This window comes from Capsicum annuum, chromosome 4 (assembly GCF_002878395.1).
Source record: "Capsicum annuum cultivar UCD-10X-F1 chromosome 4, UCD10Xv1.1, whole genome shotgun sequence".
Taxonomy (NCBI): domain Eukaryota; kingdom Viridiplantae; phylum Streptophyta; class Magnoliopsida; order Solanales; family Solanaceae; genus Capsicum; species Capsicum annuum.
The window spans coordinates 166,718,589-166,733,855 of NC_061114.1; the positions used below are offsets into that span (position 1 = coordinate 166,718,589).

At 29.8% G+C, this 15,267-nt stretch overlaps 1 protein-coding gene across 1 annotated transcript in view; it reads left to right on the plus strand.

Moving 5' to 3' along the window:
- The first annotated feature begins 1,809 nt into the window (after positions 1–1,809).
- LOC124898008 overlaps positions 1,810–15,267 on the plus strand; it is a 29,054-nt gene continuing 15,596 nt past the window's right edge. The window contains exon 1 of the mRNA XM_047411627.1: positions 1,810–2,157. Within this exon, the coding sequence (XP_047267583.1) occupies positions 1,810–2,157 (348 nt within the window). The remainder of the gene's footprint in view (positions 2,158–15,267) is intronic.

Below are 15,267 nucleotides of genomic sequence, written 5' to 3' on the forward strand. Positions count from 1 at the left end.
GGAGGTTGTGATGTATTAGTGGTAGTTAGCGGTGGTGCTAGTTGTGATAAATGAGTTGGTCGAAAGTAGGGATTAGCCGGTAGTGGTTGATAATGGTGGTGCTGTTAACGGCGGTGGTGACGTTAAATATAATTAGAATAATAGATGTAGTGGGTGTGGTAGCGGTTGACAATAGTGGTCGGTAGTGATATTTGTTGTTGATGGTGGAGGTGGTTGGTGATGGTTGGCAATGATGGCGGTGGTGACTGATGATTATGATTAGAGTGGCGGTAAATATTATCCAACACCAGAATACCTCTTCAGACCTATTAAGACTTGATTCTAGATCTGAATGATTAAGAGCTATTCAGACCTATTAAGAGCTAAAATCTTAATAAAAACAAATGTACTTAATGGTCTGAAGTTTGAACCATTCAGATTCAGACCTCCATTAAGTGCAAACAAATGAGCCCTTAGAGTAATATTTATCGAAATTAAATTTAGATGACTGGTTGAGCAAGTGGACAGTTGTTGCTCATTGAGGGTGCACTTGGGAATTGGAGGGGATCTTTATTGGAAGGGAGCCGAGTCCATTTTTTAGTATATTTGTAAATATAAGGTCAAAATTATAGTTTACGTATTTATCGTAGATCTCATGATTTATTTGTACATTTTTTTTTCTATTTTGAACCCTCCTTACTGGAGTTTGGAATCAAAATAGGCTATTAAATTAAAAAAAGAAAAGGTATCAAAATATATCATATATATATATATATATATATATATATATATATTGTAAATTATTTCTTTGGTGGATGTTCATATAGTATTGTAGCTACACATACTACACATAATACACATAGTACACATACTATTGTAGGATGTATTAGTTTGTGAATGTACTGTCACATAGTAAACCTATTTCACATACTAGTGCCTATAAAAGGCTTTGCTTACTACATGATTTGTACATACCAAGAAGAAGAAGAAGAAGAAGAAACAAAGCCTTTTCTTAGATAGATCACTCTCCTCTCCTCTTTCGTTTTAGCATATTTCAGAATATTTATTTACAACACGTTATCAACACGAGATCCCTTATAAGGTACATATTTATTATGTAACTATTTGTTTCCAGACTCTACACACACACACACACAAATATAAATTGCTAAAGGAAACAACCTTTTGATAATAGTTTATTAATAATATATTATTCTATTTAAATTTATTTGAGATGGCTATCTTATTTTGAAAATATCACTATATCTAACTTATTAATCTTTTTATGATAGTGTCATTATGTCAAATTTATCAAAACTTGAGTTTGTGACACTGGACATTACCGAAAATAATTATTTATCATGGGTCCTTGATGCTGAAATTCAGCTTGACACTAGAGGTCTTGGGGATACTATCAAACAAGAAAATAACGCTCTTGTCAAGATAAGGCAAAAACCATGATTTTCTTCATCATCACCTCCACGTAGGATTAAAAACTAAATATTTAACTGTGAAAGGTGGACCAACTTGAAGGACTGATATCACCACCTAAAATTGACGGTATTACCAAAAGCTAAATATGATTGGATACACCTTCGGTTTAAAGATTTTAAAACTGTGGCTAAGTATAATTCTGTTATTCATAAAGTAAGTTCAATATTAAGATTATGCGGAGAAACCATCACTCATGAGGACTTACTAGAGAATTTTTTTTTCACTTTTCATGCTTCTAATGTATTCCTACAACAACAATATCGAGAAAAGAGATTTAAGAAATATTCAGAATTGATTACATGCCTACTTGTGGCAGAGCAGAATAATTCTTTGTTAATGAAAAATCATGAAGCTCGCCCCACTGGATCTGTTCCACTTCCTGAAGTGAATATTGTAGCAGCACATGTTCAACCTGAAATAAGGCAAAATTATTATCGCAATCGTGATCGAGGCCATGGTCGTGGACGTGGGCGAGGGCGTGGTAGAGGACGAAAAAATTATCGTCATAATGGCGGAAATAAACAAGAGAATAATAAAGGTTCTCAAAATAATTCTTCAAAGGGTAAAGTTAATATTTGTCACCGATGTGGTATGAAAGGTCATTGGGCACGTGTTTGTCGTACGCCTGATCATTTTGTCAAACTTTATCAAGTTTCCCTTAAAAGAAAAGAAAATGATGTGGAAGTACACTTGACCTTTTGAGGTGATGATAATGAAATAGCTCCATCAATATATATGATGATGTCGAGGCAAATATTGCTTACAATGATGATGACTTTAAGGGCCTCTCAGATATTACCCATTTGAAAGCTGAAGATTTCTATAAGGACATTGATTGAAGAAATGGTCACCTTAGTTGAGGATAAATTATAAAGAAAGTTATTATTTTGTTTTATTTGTAATTATGTTTTTCTGTTTTATTAAAGTACCATGTATTTCTAATTTCTACATTTCTTATGTTAGTTTTTCAAATTTCTTATAATATGTTTTTTTTTATTTGAAGAATATGGAAATTCCTCAATCATCAATTGAATTCAAAATAAGTTATGATGATATATGTCATATAGATAGTGCTACCACACATACTATTCTAAAAGATAAGAAATATTTCTCTTATTTGGTGATGAAAGAAGCCAATGTTAATACTATATGTGGTAGTACAAGATTAATTGAAGGCTCCGAAAAAGCTAACTTATTACTTTCCGAAGGAACAAATTTGATGATTGATGAAGCATTATATTGTAGTAAGTCTCAAAGAAACTAATTAAGTTTCAAATACATTCGCCAAAATGGCTATCATATTGAGACTACAGATTAAGGAAAAATTGAATATCTTTATATTACTACAATAATGTCGGGTAATAAATATATACTTGAAAAATTACCCGCTCTTTCTTCCAGCTTATACTACACAAGTATTAGCACTGTTGAAACACATGCCATAGTAAATCAAAAGTTTACTGATTCAAACAATTTTATTATTTGGCATGATCAGTTGGGCCATTCCGTTTCTAATATGATGCGCAAAATAATTGAGAATTCATATGGACACTCATTGAAGAACCAGAAGATTCTTCAATTTAAAGAATTCTCTTGTGTTGCATGTTCGCAAGACAAATTAATTACTAGCCCATCAATAATGAAAGTGGAAATTGAATCCCTTATATTTCTGAAACGTATACAGGGTGATATATGTAGGCCCATTCACCCTCCATGTGGACCATTTAAGTATTATATGGTTTTAATAGATGCATCTACCAGATGGTCACATGTGTGTTTATTATCAACTCATAATTTGACATTTGCGAGGTTACTTGCTCAAATAATAAAGTTAAGAGCATAATTTCTAGATTATACAATAAAGACAATTCGTCTTGATAATGCGGGTGAATTTACATCCCAGCCTTTTAATGATTATTGTATATCAACCGAAATAACAGTTGAACATCCAGTTGCCCGTGTTCATACTCAAAATGGCCTAGCAGAATCATTGATTAAACACCTCTAATTAATCGGTAGACCAATGCTTATGAGAACAAAACTTTCTATTTTGATATGGGGTCATGCTATTTTGCATGCAGCAGCTCTTGTGCGGATAAGACCCACAAGTTATCATAAAGTCTCCCTATTATAATTAATTTTTTATCAAGAGCCAAATATTTCCCATCTAAGAGTTTTTGGATGTGCGGTATATGTTTCAATTGCTCCACCACAACGCACAAAAATGGGTCCTCAAAGAAGATTAGGAATATCTGTTCGGTATGAATCTCCTTCTATTATAAAATATTTGGAACCTATGACTGGAGATTTATTTACGGTAAGATTTGTTGATTGTCATTTTGATGAAACAATATATCCAACATTAGGGGGAGAAAATAAGTAGTTGGAAAAGGAAATAGCGTGGAATGAATTATCATTATCTCACTTAGATCCTTGTACAAATAAATGTGAACTAGAAGTTCAAAGGATAATTCATTTGCAAAACATTGCAAATCAACTTCTAGATGCATTCACTGACCTATCAAGAATTATAAAATTTGACATTCCAGCTGCTAATGCTCCTATTCGAGTTGATATCCCGATAGGACAATTAAGTAATGCAAATGAGTCTAAACCATACTTAAATGTGGTAGACCAATCGATTCAAAAGATAAAAATTCTCAAAAAAAAAAGGAGCAAATGATCAAAATAATCATAATATGGAGGAAGCAACTCATGAAGAGCAGCAAGACATAACAATTGATGAAACCTTAGAAAAGGTTCAGGTACCTGAAAATAATAAAAATAAAGAGATCTCAGTCAGTTATGTCTTATCGGGAAAAATATGGAATCAAAATAATGTAATTGTCGATAATATTTTTGCTTATAATATTGCTAATGAAATAATGCAATAAGATGAGGATCTTGAACCAAAATCTGTCAAAGAATGTAGACAAAGAAATGATTGACCAAAATGGAAAGACGCAATCAAAATTGAATTGGCGTCGCTTGAAAAACGCAAAGTTTTTAGACCTATAGTCTAAACACCTAAAGGTATAAAGTCAGTGGGGTATAAATGAATTTTTGTGCGAAAACGAAATAAGAAAAATAAAGTCAAAAGATATAAAGCACGACTTGTGGCACAAGGATTTTTGCAAAGACCTGAAAATTATTATATGAAGACATATTCTCCGGTGGTGGATGCAATCACCTTCAGGTATTTTATTAATTTGGCAGTTCATAAAAAAATTGATATGCATTTTTTGGACGTTATCACAACCTATTTATATCGCTCATTAAATAGTGATATTTATATGAAAATTTCTGAAGGATTCAAAATGCCTGATGCATATAAAACTTCTCGAGAAAATTGTTCAGTCAAGATTCAGAAATCCTTACACGGATTAAAACAATCAGGACACATGTGGTATAATCACCTTAGTGAATACCTATTTAAAGAAGGGTATAAAAATGACCCAATCTGTCCTTGTGTTTTTATTAAAATGTCTGGATCTGAATTTGTCATAATAGTTTTATATATTGATGGTTTGAACATCATTGGAACTCCTGAAGAGCTTCCAAAGACAGTAGAATGTTTGAAAAAGGAATTTGAAATGAAAGACCTCGGAAAGACAAATTTTGTCTTGGTCTACAAATTAAATATTTTACAAATAGAATATTTGTCCATCAATCCACATATACTGAAAATATTTTAAAGAGATTTTATATGGATAAAGCACATTCATTGATTAATCCAATGGTTGTGAGATCACTTGTATTAATAAAACTCCATTTCGACCTCATGAAAATAATGAAGAACTTGTTGGTGCTGAGGTACCATATCTTAGTGCAATTGGGGCATTAATGCATCTTGCTAGTAATTCACGACTAGATATATCTTTTGCTGTAAATTTATTAGCAAGATTTAGTTCTTCCCCGGCATGAAGATATTGGAATGGTATTAAGCATATATTCAGATACCTCCGAGGAACTATTGATATGGGACTATTTTATTCAAATAAGTTCGATTCACAATTAATTGGTTATCCAGATGCAGGATATTTGTCTGACCCATATAAAGGTCAATCTCAGATAGGTTATGTGTTTATATGTGGAGGTACAGCTATATCAAGGCGTTCAACAAAACAAATCATGATTGCTACATCTTCAAATCATGCAGAGATAATAGCCAATCATGAAGCAAGTCAAGAATTTGTCTGGTTGAGGTCAATAACTCAACACATTCAGGAAATATGTGGCCTTACTTTGAAGAAGAATATTTCAACAATATTGTATGAAGACAACATCGCATGCATAGCTCAATTAAGAGGAGGATATATCAAAGGAGACAAAACAAAACACATTTCACCAAAATTATTCTTTACGCATGATCTTCAAAAGAGGGGTGAAATAGATGTTTACCAAGTTCATTCAAGCGATAACCTCACAGATATGTTCACTAAAGCATTGCCAACATCAACCTTTGCGAAGTTGAGATACAAGATTGGGATGCGTCGTCTCCTAGATATTAAGTGATGTTTTTATCAAAGGGAGTACATACGCGCTGAACTCTTTTTTTTCCTTAACCAAGGTTTTATCCCACTAGGTTTTTCTAGTAAGATTTTTAATGAGGCAACAAACAAGGCATATTACAAATCGTTATGTACATCTTATTTCCTTTAGAATTTCTCTTTTACATGAACATCCAAGGGAGAGTATTGTAAATTATTTCTTTAGTGGATGTTCACATACTATTGTAGCTACACATACTACACATATTACACATACTATTGTAGGATGTATTAGTTTGTGAATGTACTTTCACATAGTACACCTATTTTACATACTAGTGCCTATAAAGGCTTTTTTTACTACATGATTTGTACATACCAAGAAGAAGAAGAAGAAACAAAGTCTTTTCTTATATAGATCTCTCTCCTCTCCTCTTTCATTTTAGCATATTTCAGAATATTTATTTACAACAATATATATATATATAATATGTGACAAAATAGGCATTAAGTGAGTTATACCATATTTTCTTAACGATAGTTTGGCTGATGGCGTTATACTCATAAAAAAGTGTATAACTCATTTCTTTTTGTGAGTTATGTCAATGAAAGTTATATAACACTAAAAAAGATGAGTTGTCTTTTTTTGTTAATACATAACTCACAGAAAAAGTGAGTTATATTTATTTTTATAATTTATGTAAATTTTTATAAAATCACATATTATGTGAGCATTCAATTTATCTTTTTTAATTTATATTTTTTTAAAGCACTCACATATTTATTTATTTATTTTTAAAATCTAATTTGATTTATAAAGCTCACTAATTATGTGATTTACAAAGCTTACTATTGATTTTTTTAAAATCTATTTTCATCTTATAAAACTATCATATGCCTCTATTTTTATCATATAAAACTCACTAATTATGTGAGTTATTCAAATATAAAATAAGTAACTCACTTTTTAAGTGAGTTATCCATTAAATATAGCTCTTAAAATATGTGAGATAATTCCATAACTTCACTAGTGATGTGAAATATGAATATGGTGCTAAAAATATATGAGTTATGCAAAACAAATTATATATTGTACAACTAGACATGAGGATGGAGTATATGCTTATTAATGTTACATATTATACAACTAGATTTTTAAAAAAAATAAATAGAGAAACTTGTTACATCTACTTTCAAAATATATCGTGCAAAATTGAAATGTCCATAAAAACGTCAGTCAGTCATAAAAAAATATAACCATTAGAAACAACTATTAGGTGACAAACAAAAATGGATGCCAAATCCTTTCAAAAAAATTGAGGATTGCAGGAAAAAAGTATCGACGCACAATATTTAAATTATCTTGTGGCAAATAACATATATAAAGTTAGGACATTCAACTCCCACCATGGAAAGGGTGGTAATAAGCAAAGTGTTAATGAGGCGCAAAGAACATGTACGTGCAGTAAATGACAATCACATCACTTTCTAATGGTTATACTTTTTATGAATGACTGACGTTTTTTATGGACATGTCAACTTTGTACGATATATTTTGAAAGTAGATGTAACAAGTTTCTCTAGTGTATTTTAAAAAAAAAAATCAGTTGTATAGTATATAACAATTAATGAGCATATGCTCCATCCTCACGTCTAGTTGTATAGTATATAATTTGTTTTGCATAACTCATATATTTTAAGCACCATATTTATATTTCACATCACTAATAAAGTTATGCACTTATCTCACATATTTTAAGAGTTATATTCAATGGATAACTCACTTAAAAAGCGAGTCACTTATTTTATATTTGAATAACTCACATAATTAGTGAGTTTTATATGATAAAAATAGAGGCATATGATAGTTTTATAAGATGAAAATAGATTTAAAAAAATCAATTAGTGAACTTTATAAAATCACATAATTAGTGAGCTTTATAAAATCAAAATAGATTTTAAAAAATAAATAAATATGTGAATTTTTTTTTAAATATAAATTAAAAAGGATAAATTGAATGCTCACATAATATGTGAGTTTTATAAAAATTCACATAAATTATAAAAATAAATATAACTTGCTTTTTTGTGAGTTATATATAAACCAAAAAAGATAACTCGCCTTTTTAATGAGTTATATAACTTTCATTGACATAACTCACAAAAAAGGTGAGTTATATATACAACTCACTTTTTTGTGAGTTATGTACAAATAAAATGGATAACTCACTAAATAAGTGAGTTATACACTTTCTTATGAGGATAAAGCTGTTAGCCAAATTACCGTTAAAAATAAGGTATAACTCACTTTTTAAGTGAGTTAAACCTATTTTGATTACACATTATACAATGACATATTTTGATACTTTACTTAGTTTGACAGCCTATTTTGATTCCGGACTCTCCTCACTGAAAATATTCACTTACCACTAGCCGGACCACAAGAAAGATATCCACTACTGTACACTATTCCCCCGATTACTTTTTTGTTGGCATATTTCTCTTTTTGAGAGTCAAATCATATAAATTTTGACATGCAATTTAACATGAATTTTGAATCATATTTAAAAAAGGAAAATTATAATTTATAATATTTTTTATATAGTTTTTGACTATCTAAATTTTAATTTAAGAATATTAAATTAATCTAATTAATTTAGCTTTGAAAATAATTCAAATTGACTCTCGAAAAAAGAAACATGCCAACTAAAAAGAAACAAATGGAGTATGTTATGATATTACCAAATGCTATGCTGGATACAAGCCAACATAGTGGGCATGAAACTAAAAGATGAATCATAACCTATCTAGCATAATAATGAAGAATAAAATGGTACATATATATATAAATTCCTGAATGTTTAAGTGTTATTACATTTTATTCCAACTATTTGGGTAATTATATCATATCTCGATTTTTTAAAATTGTGATACATCTATTATAACGTGATACATATAAAAAGTGATACATTTAAAACTAACTAGATATTTATTTTAGGAAGTAATGGATTTTGTTTTATTATGCAGAGCAAATCATGCTAAATCAGTTACAAGCTGGATTTTCTATATACCGAAAATTCGCAATTCCCCTCGACCAAATTTCAAATTTGAAGTATCACCCATCACGGGAGATTCAAATTTGAAAATTTCACCGAATTGACACGAAGGGGTCACTTTTGGTAGGCTATTGGTGACACCAGTGGGATGTTTTTTTGGTAGGTTGTTATGGGGTTTTTCGATGGTGAGTGGATTACTTTTTAGTGGACCGGTGTTGGTTCACCGGAACAGTGAGCTTCTGTGATAGGGATAACTGCTTTATTCTCCTCTAGTGTGAATAAAATGTATCACCTATTAATAGCATATTATCACCCAATAATTGATGACGCCAATGGGCTATTGGTGACGTCGGTAGGGTGGTTTTTTTGGTAGGCTATTATTGGGGGTTTCGGTGGTGAGTGAATCATTTTTTAGTAGACCGGCGTTGATTCACCGGAATAGTGAGCTTCAGTGATGGAGATGGTTGCTCTGTTCTCCTCCAGTGTGAACAAAATGTATCACTCATTAATAGCATATGAATCATTCAATAATTGAAATAATAATTATATCTACCATATGATTCACGATAATACCACATGTATTACCCATTAATATCATATGTATCACCCATTAAAATCATACAAACTGTATCTATCATATGAATCACCATAATACTCATATAATAATATCATATTTATCATTCATATGAATCACCATTAAAAAATAAACATGTATGAATAACTAAATAAATTTATATATGTATCAATCGATTTTTAAAAAAAAAATTGGGAGATATTTTAGGCGTTAATGGAGGAGAGAAAATCGGAAAGGAAGATGTTTTAAGTAATTATAATTTGAGAGAGATTTTAGGGAAGGTAATCTTTGAAAAAAATCTTGCATGAGTTAACGGCGGAGTAAAAATAAGATGTGTGATTTTGTTGATATGTATCAAGAGTAAAGTTGATGTAACACTTGGATTAAATTTAAAATCTATTTAATGTTTTAGATGAGCATAATTCTTAATTCATAGAGATTTACGTGGTACATATATTTTAAAGAAAATTATATTATTTTGTGTGTGTATATATATGTGTGTGTATGTAAATATAATGTATGCAATGCGTAAAGGAAATAAATAAATTAATTTAGTACTTTAGATAAGTACAACTTTTGATTTATGAAGGGTTATTAAGTGGTGTGTACATACTTGATAAGGAATTATATTTTGTACAGTATATTATTGTGTCAAGATGGTAAGAAAAATAAATTGTTCTCTTTATTTATACTAAGATGCTAATCTTAGAGAGTGGTGGGAATATTTTGTAAAATTTTTAATAAATAAATTATTTATTATATTAAGTGCAAAGGGGAGGGGGCATTAACACTTTAACTGGAAGTGTTTCTAGAAAACAAATTGCGTGCCCTCCCCTGTTCCTTCACCTCTCCATTTCTTACCCTTCTATTTCTTTACTTCCCACCAAAAAGAAAAGAATTTTTTTTGAAGAATCAGGTGGAGGATTAAGGGTTAGGAAGGAATTTATGGGCATGAGAGGCATATCGCTAAGCTAGTCTTTATGTGAGAAATTCTTAAATTCTATAAAGAATTCAAGTTGGGGTTAATTCCCAAAAAGGTAATTTTTATTCACTCCATACTTGAATTTAATTATAGAATATATGTTGAGATGTAATACTAGTTGTTGATTGTTGTTTAATTGAATCCTTGCACTCTTTTTGGAGTGAGTTCTTGAGAAGGGAAAATTGCAAGAAAAGAGATTTTTTTAGGGATTTCTATCAATTGATTGATTTAATGGTGTATTGTATTAGTTGGAAAAGTTAGAACTCATTTCGGATTATCGTTAAGAAATTACATTGATTTCGGACGTAATCGAAGAGTGTTGAATTAAATTATTAAATGTTCCTACAAGTTACTAATAGACGCATATGTTACCCTTGTAGTTAGTGAATTACCTAGTTAATAGCGGAAGTTGCTGGTTGGAAAGATAAAGTTGTACTTCCGTGGGTTGAGTTATTTGGGGCCCGAAATACTATCATAGCTAAATAAGCACCAAGGTATCTAAAGCTAAAACCTCCTTCATTGTTAAGACACAATCTATTGTCACTTGTTTTTCCTAAAAGAGTCAATATAGCCTACTTGAATAGGTGAATAGAGCCTTCACTTCCTATATGTTTAACCCACAACTACATGCCTGATATGCCCTCAATATATGTACGTCCGTTCCATTTGAAATTCACCTTCACACTTTCCGCATTTATTTGCTGAAGTCACAATATTCATGTTTCTCTTGTCAAGCCTGATAATACTCGTATTCATTGGAAATTCTTAGAAGTCCCGTGGTATATAGGTGTCGCATGCTATAAATTAAAGTAAATGGACATAACACAGCTGCACTAGTATAGCTGACCACATAGTGACGCATTGTAAGTTGATATAATGAAAGGACTAGCGTTTAAATAGATGGATCATATTAAGAAAGTTAGTTGTATATAGAATACTATCTGACTGGCTAAATAATCGTCATTATAATTTACTTGGGCCTATATGGCAGTATATGTTAAAGGTTTCTCATTATCGAGGGAGGGTATTAGGTTTTGCTTGGCACATACGCGCCGTAATTTTGTGCACAAAATTGTTACCATACCACTACACGGAGCCCAAACATTGTGGCGTACCCGCCCTTGTGGTATCATTTGCATTTAGAGTTAGCTGGGGTGCCCCTGACTCAAGCCAATATATGGTACATATGGCCTACGGGCAAAGCCTCATAGTGAGCCCCAAGGAGGGGCGTACCCTGTATTAGACCGCGATTACAGTTATACGTATAAAATCATAGTCAGGAGTATCTGGGTAACACATATGGTAGACTTGATATAGAATGCCCTTGCTGGGCTATCATATGATTATTTGTATTGAAAGTGGGCACATGGCATCACTTAAGTAAATTACTAGGCCCTTAATAACGATGATTTACTCATAAGCGGTTACATGATAAGTTAATAAGGCAGATACATAGGTAATAGTCTTATATGGTGTATTTATCACCCGTTCATTCATAGGTTATAGTATCATTAGGAGGTTCTAGTATTCAGTCGTCAGCAACTGCTCATTCCATTGTTTGACTCATTGAGTGTCCTTATACGTTTACTTGTTATTTTGTATGCTTTACATACAAGTACATAATTTATATGTTCTAACGTCCCTACTTTTGGGGGCACTGTATTTCTGTAAATACAGAATCAAGTATATTGATGAGCAGACTTCTATACTAGGCACTTGTTTGTATTCAACAAAGCAGCCGGTGAGCTCCTCTCTTATCTGGGGCTATTAAATGTCTAGTACTATTTAATCATATTTCTAGTTATAGTTTGGGTATGTAGGGACCCTTCCCCGTCCATCTTCTTCAGTACAATATAATTTCTCTTAGAGGCTACATAGACCGAGATAAGTTCTCATACGTGGTCATAGTTCCATATGTTTATATCAAATAAGTGTTCAATGAGATAGAATTGAGTTGTACATAACCCTTTATCATTGTTTGTAAATTGTAACTCCTCCGCATAGTATATATATCAGTCACATAGCTGCTACTCATACGGTTCTTGTCTTCCCTGTCTAGGCTAGGCTAGGGGTGTGACAGTTGAGAATCGAGATTTAATGTAAATTTTAAAAAGTTAAGAGATATTGGATAATATAGTCTCTTAAGTTTGAGTTTTGTGTAATTTATCCTATATATATATGTATACTAGTTTCATGATGCCCATGCTAAGCTCGAGCCCAAACTCATAATATAAAAAATAATAATTTAAATTCAAAAAATATAATTTATATTATATATTTTACTCTATAATTAACATAATTTAATGACCGACTTATTAAATATATTTTTTTGATAAGTTTTATAATTATTAAATTTCTTAATCACATAATTGAATAATTTTAAATAGATATTTATTTGTGCGAAAGAAAGTATTATTGGCGAATTAGAATATATCAAAAGGTCACAAGTACTTCAATTTTGTATAAAAAAAAATATGATGATATTTTAATAATGGCAATTCAATGATGAACAAAAATAGAAAATATTAATATTTTAATGAGCTTGGAGGTATGTAATTTCTCAGTTATAGATAAAAATAAATTTATTTTGATATTTATTATTTTATTTTCTCCTATAATTTCATGTGACGAGTGTTTTTGAAAAATTATCTTTTTAATCTAATACAACAAAATATTGCAATGATTTCAAGTATATAAAAAATAGTTAAAACCTTAATTTTGAAAATTGACACAAACTAACTTAATAGTGATATATAAGAATATTAAATAATTGATTAAATTAAATTAATAGATTGTTCCATTGGGTCCATTTACTTGTAGTATTTATTATTTATGGGTCCTTTACAAAAATATTCTATTTATCCCATTTTAATTACTGATTTATCTTTTTTTCATGTTCGTTAAAAGAAGTAATAAAGGCAATGTACTATTTATCATTGATTAAATTATTTATTATATATATATATATTTAAAGAATTGAACAATATTTACTATAAGGGTGTAATTGAAAATTATTACTAACTTTGATTTTATATGAAAGTTGTTTTTTAATAATTTTTTGGAACAAAAGTGATTATTAGTTTAAAATGAAGGAAGTTTTAATCAAAAGATAATTTATTAAGTTATAAAAAGAGACCTATTACAAACACACAAGTGGGAATGACCTTAACAAAAAGAATAAGGGAAAAAATGAAAATATTTAACAAAAGAACACCATCAATTGCCATGTGTATTCTCTTAATTCACTTAGCTAGAGAAGTGAAATACCTAAAATGACCTTGCGAGGACTACCAAAATTTGAGATTCTCCTTTATATATAATAGTAAAGTAATATATATATATATATATATATATATAAGGCCAAATCCATCGATAGCCCCTCAAACTTGTCCCTAAAATTCACTTAGGCCCCTAAACTATGGCCTGTACCTATTAAACCCCTAACCCTCCCTCCCCCAATTTGGTTCCAATTGGGCATTTTTTGCCCAATCAACTAAAAGCTCAAAGTGTGTGTTGCACACACGCGCTGATGTGGCAAAAAGGGCTAATTGGAAGATGACACGTGGCATTGTGGGTCCAATAATTATTAAAAATTAATTATAAATTTATTTAAAGAATAAAAATAAAAAACTGATTATTAAAAAGAAATTATAAAATTAAAAAAAATACAAATGATTAAAAAATAATTATAAATTTTTTTAAAAAATATAAAAATAAAAAATAAATTATTAAAAAGAAATTATAAAATTTTAAAAAATAAAAGATTTCATTAAAGATCCAAATTATTAAAAAATAATTATAAAATTATTTAGAAAATAAAAATAAAAAACAATTATTAAAAAATTATAAAATTTTATAAAAAATAAAAATAAAAAATAGCATTGAGGATCCAAATTATTAAAAAATAATTATAAATTTTTTTTAAAAAATAAAAATAAAAATAAAAAAATTGCATTGAGGATTCCAATTATTAAAAAATAATTATAAAATTATTTAAAAAATAAAAATATAAAACTGATTATTAAAAATAGATTATAAAATTATTTAAAAAATAAAAATAAAAAAATGATTATTAAAAATAGATTATAAAATTTTTTAAAAAATGAAAATAAAAACTGGCATTGAGGATCCAGATTATTAAAAAATAGTTATAAAATTATTTTTAAAATAAAAATTTAAAACTAATTAAGAAGAAATTATAAAATTTTTAGAAAATAAAAATAAAAAATTTCCCCACCTTCCCCAGCCTCTGCTCCCTAGCGTTAATCTTGTCACCCCCCCCCCCCCCCACATTCCTCTTCTTCCCCATTAAAGTGAACTTGCTTCTCCATGAACCTCAAAAAAAAAAAACACAAAATTTTTGTTTAAATCTGCTTTAAGAATTCAAAAGGGGTCTAGAAAAAAATTATTTTTGTAATTTTTCATAAAATGATGATATTAATGAAAAAAAAAAAAGAGATCTTTCTTGTGGAGGAAAAAAAATGATGATAAAAGTGATCTTTCTTGGAGAAAAAAGTGATCTTTATTGAAATTTGTTGTAATTTTTCAAGAAATGGTGATACTAGTGGAGGAAAAAAAGAGAATCTTGTTGTAATTTTTCAAGAAATGGGAATATAATTATGGTGGATTAAAATGAATTTGTTCATGTGAAGATGTGGGAGGGGAGGGGGTGACGATGAAGACACGGGGGTG